At 47.9% G+C, this 2,420-nt stretch overlaps 1 protein-coding gene across 1 annotated transcript; it reads left to right on the top strand.

Annotated features, from left to right (window-relative positions):
- Positions 1-2,017, top strand: LOC108541410 (C-C motif chemokine 4). The gene is made up of 3 exons (XM_017890959.1): positions 1-364; positions 926-1,040; positions 1,631-2,017. Exons 1-3 carry the CDS (start codon positions 289-291, stop codon positions 1,716-1,718), a joined length of 279 nt encoding a protein of 92 aa, XP_017746448.1. The 5' UTR covers positions 1-288; the 3' UTR covers positions 1,719-2,017.
- Positions 2,018-2,420: the final 403 nt, after the last annotated feature.

The raw sequence follows: 2,420 nt of genomic DNA, 5'->3' as shown, positions 1-2,420 counted from the left end.
ACTTCCCTTTTCTTCTAGCCTGCAGTTCCCTCATCTTTCCTCTATGATGACATTGCCCTGGGGAAGAGAGATTGAGAGGAACTCGTCACTCAGCTAGCTTCAGGAGCCATGACATCATCTCTACCATGGAAATTCCACTCACTCTCCTGAGCCCCCACATTTGTCCCAGGCCTCACAGTCCTTATAAAAGAGATTCCCAACTCAGTATCAGCACAGGACACAGCTGGGTTCCGAAGCTTCTGAGTTCTGTAGCCTCACCTCTGAGAAAACCTCTCTTCCACCAACACCATGAAGCTGTGCGTGACTGTCCTGTCTCTCCTCGTGCTAGTAGCTGCCTTCTGCTCTCCAGCATTCTCAGCACCAAGTAAGTCTACTTTTGCAGCTGCTATTTCCAGAGCCAAGGTGTAGGCAGAGTCTTTTTTTCTAGTTGTGGCTGGTCAAACAGTGGGATCTGGGGATGGGACAAAAGGCAGCTAGGAAGATTGCCGCGAAGTCTGCTGCTAAATGTAGAGTCTAGTAGATATTCAATAACATTCAAGTTCTTACTTTCTCAAGAATTAGCAACCAGCAGAGGAAAAGGATGGGCTGGAAGTCAGACTGTTGAATTGGCTCTGCCTCTAATTACTTGTTCAAGCAAGCCCCTGTCCCTCTCTGTGCCTTGGTTTTCCCATCTGTCATATGAAGGGAGTGCGATGTGTTCTGAGACTGAGTCCGGTTCCACCCTTCTAGATTTCTTTCTTGCTCTTCTCTGAAGATCCACTCTTCAGAATAAGAGTCCTGCTCAGGTTAGGTGGGAATGGATACAACGGACCTTCTTTGGGGTTCTGGTAGCTCCACAGGGATGCTCAATGAAGACGCACAGTTAGAAGCCAAAATAAACAGCTCCCATGTGCAGTGTTGATCTCACCCTGGCCTTTCCTTTCAGTGGGCTCAGACCCTCCCACCGCCTGCTGCTTTTCTTACACCGTGAGGAAGCTTCCTCGCAACTTTGTGGTAGATTACTACGAGACCAGCAGCCTCTGCTCCCAGCCAGCTGTGGTGTGAGTATTAACCCCTGGGCTCCTCTGGGAGGCAAGGGTGAGGGCTGAATTTTAAAGGGGCCTTTTTTGGGGAGGGGCTGATTAAGCACTGGGGAGTCAGCTCTCAGGGCTGAAGCCTTCCCTGAGAGCAGTGAGGACACAGGTCATGAACTCACTTTTCAAGTGTTGAAGGCAGCTGAGTGGGAGCCAAGAGAGAAGGGGGTTCCTAGGGAGGAAGTTATCCAGAGGACAGGAAAGCAGGGGAAGTCAGACAGGTCACATGAGATAGGGACCGATTTCTTAAACTGTGCTAGAAAGACATGTGGAAAAGTCACTGCCAGGCTGGCAAGGAATAGGGAGACATATTCATATTGATTGCAATGCCCACTGGTTCCTAATCTGGGAAACCCCTGGAGCCCACAGCTAACTCCAGTGGGTGGAAGTTATAGGGAGTCTGGTTCCAGCGCTGCCCCAGGAAGGATCCCATGCACCAGAGCTGCCCACATGGACCATGGTCAGGCAGAGGAAGATGCCGACCACAGGCAAGGGATAAAGCCAGATGACCTCAAAGGTCTCATGGGATTCTCATCTGTCTGCTCCTTGTTCTACAGATTCCAGACCAAAAGAGGCAAGCAAGTCTGCGCTGACCCCAGTGAGACCTGGGTCCAGGAGTATGTGAATGACCTGGAACTGAACTGAGCTGCTCAGAGACAGGAAGTCTTCAGGGAAGGTCACCTGAGCCTGGATGCTTCTCCATGAGACGCATCTTCTCCACACTCAGGACTCCTCTCCGCAGTTCCTGTCCCTTCTCTTAATTTAATCTTTTTTTATGTGCTGTATTATTGTATTAGATGTTATTTCCATTATTTATATTTGTTTAGCCAAAGTGTCTCCTATGGGGATGGTCCACCGTCACTGTTTCTCTGCTGTTGCAAATATATGGATAACACTGTTAATTCCATGTATTTTCATAATAAAACTTTAAAATAAAATGCAGACAGTTTCTTTGTGATTTTAATTTGATTTGGGGGTAAGGGGGGGGCAAACTACAGTCTCCAAAAGGAATAAGAATGAGCAATTGCTGCATCCTTAATATGAGCTCTGGGCTGAGCACTCTTCATACATCTCACTGCGTACTTTCAACAAGGGTTTTAACACCCTGTTGTCCCCAGTTTCACAGTTAAGGAAACAGAGGCACAGAGAGGTGAAGTGATTTGTTGAGGCTCGTAGGTCGGCTTGGGGAGTGTCATGAAAGAATGCCCCAAAAAAGGAGCTTGTCATTTCAACATCTTGAGGGGAAGTTGTAAACAAGGGAAACAGCACAGCAAAGGGGGAAGAAGAGTGAGAAAAGTGTCTTCATCATCTTATTATCAGCATAACATTGGGAAAGTCATCTTGCCT

This window comes from Rhinopithecus bieti, unplaced genomic scaffold (genome assembly GCF_001698545.2).
Source record: "Rhinopithecus bieti isolate Rb0 unplaced genomic scaffold, ASM169854v2 scaffold_19652, whole genome shotgun sequence".
NCBI classification, from domain to species: Eukaryota; Metazoa; Chordata; class Mammalia; order Primates; family Cercopithecidae; genus Rhinopithecus; species Rhinopithecus bieti.
Note: the sequence above shows the minus strand (reverse complement) of the source record. Positions and strands in the feature narration are given on the sequence as shown.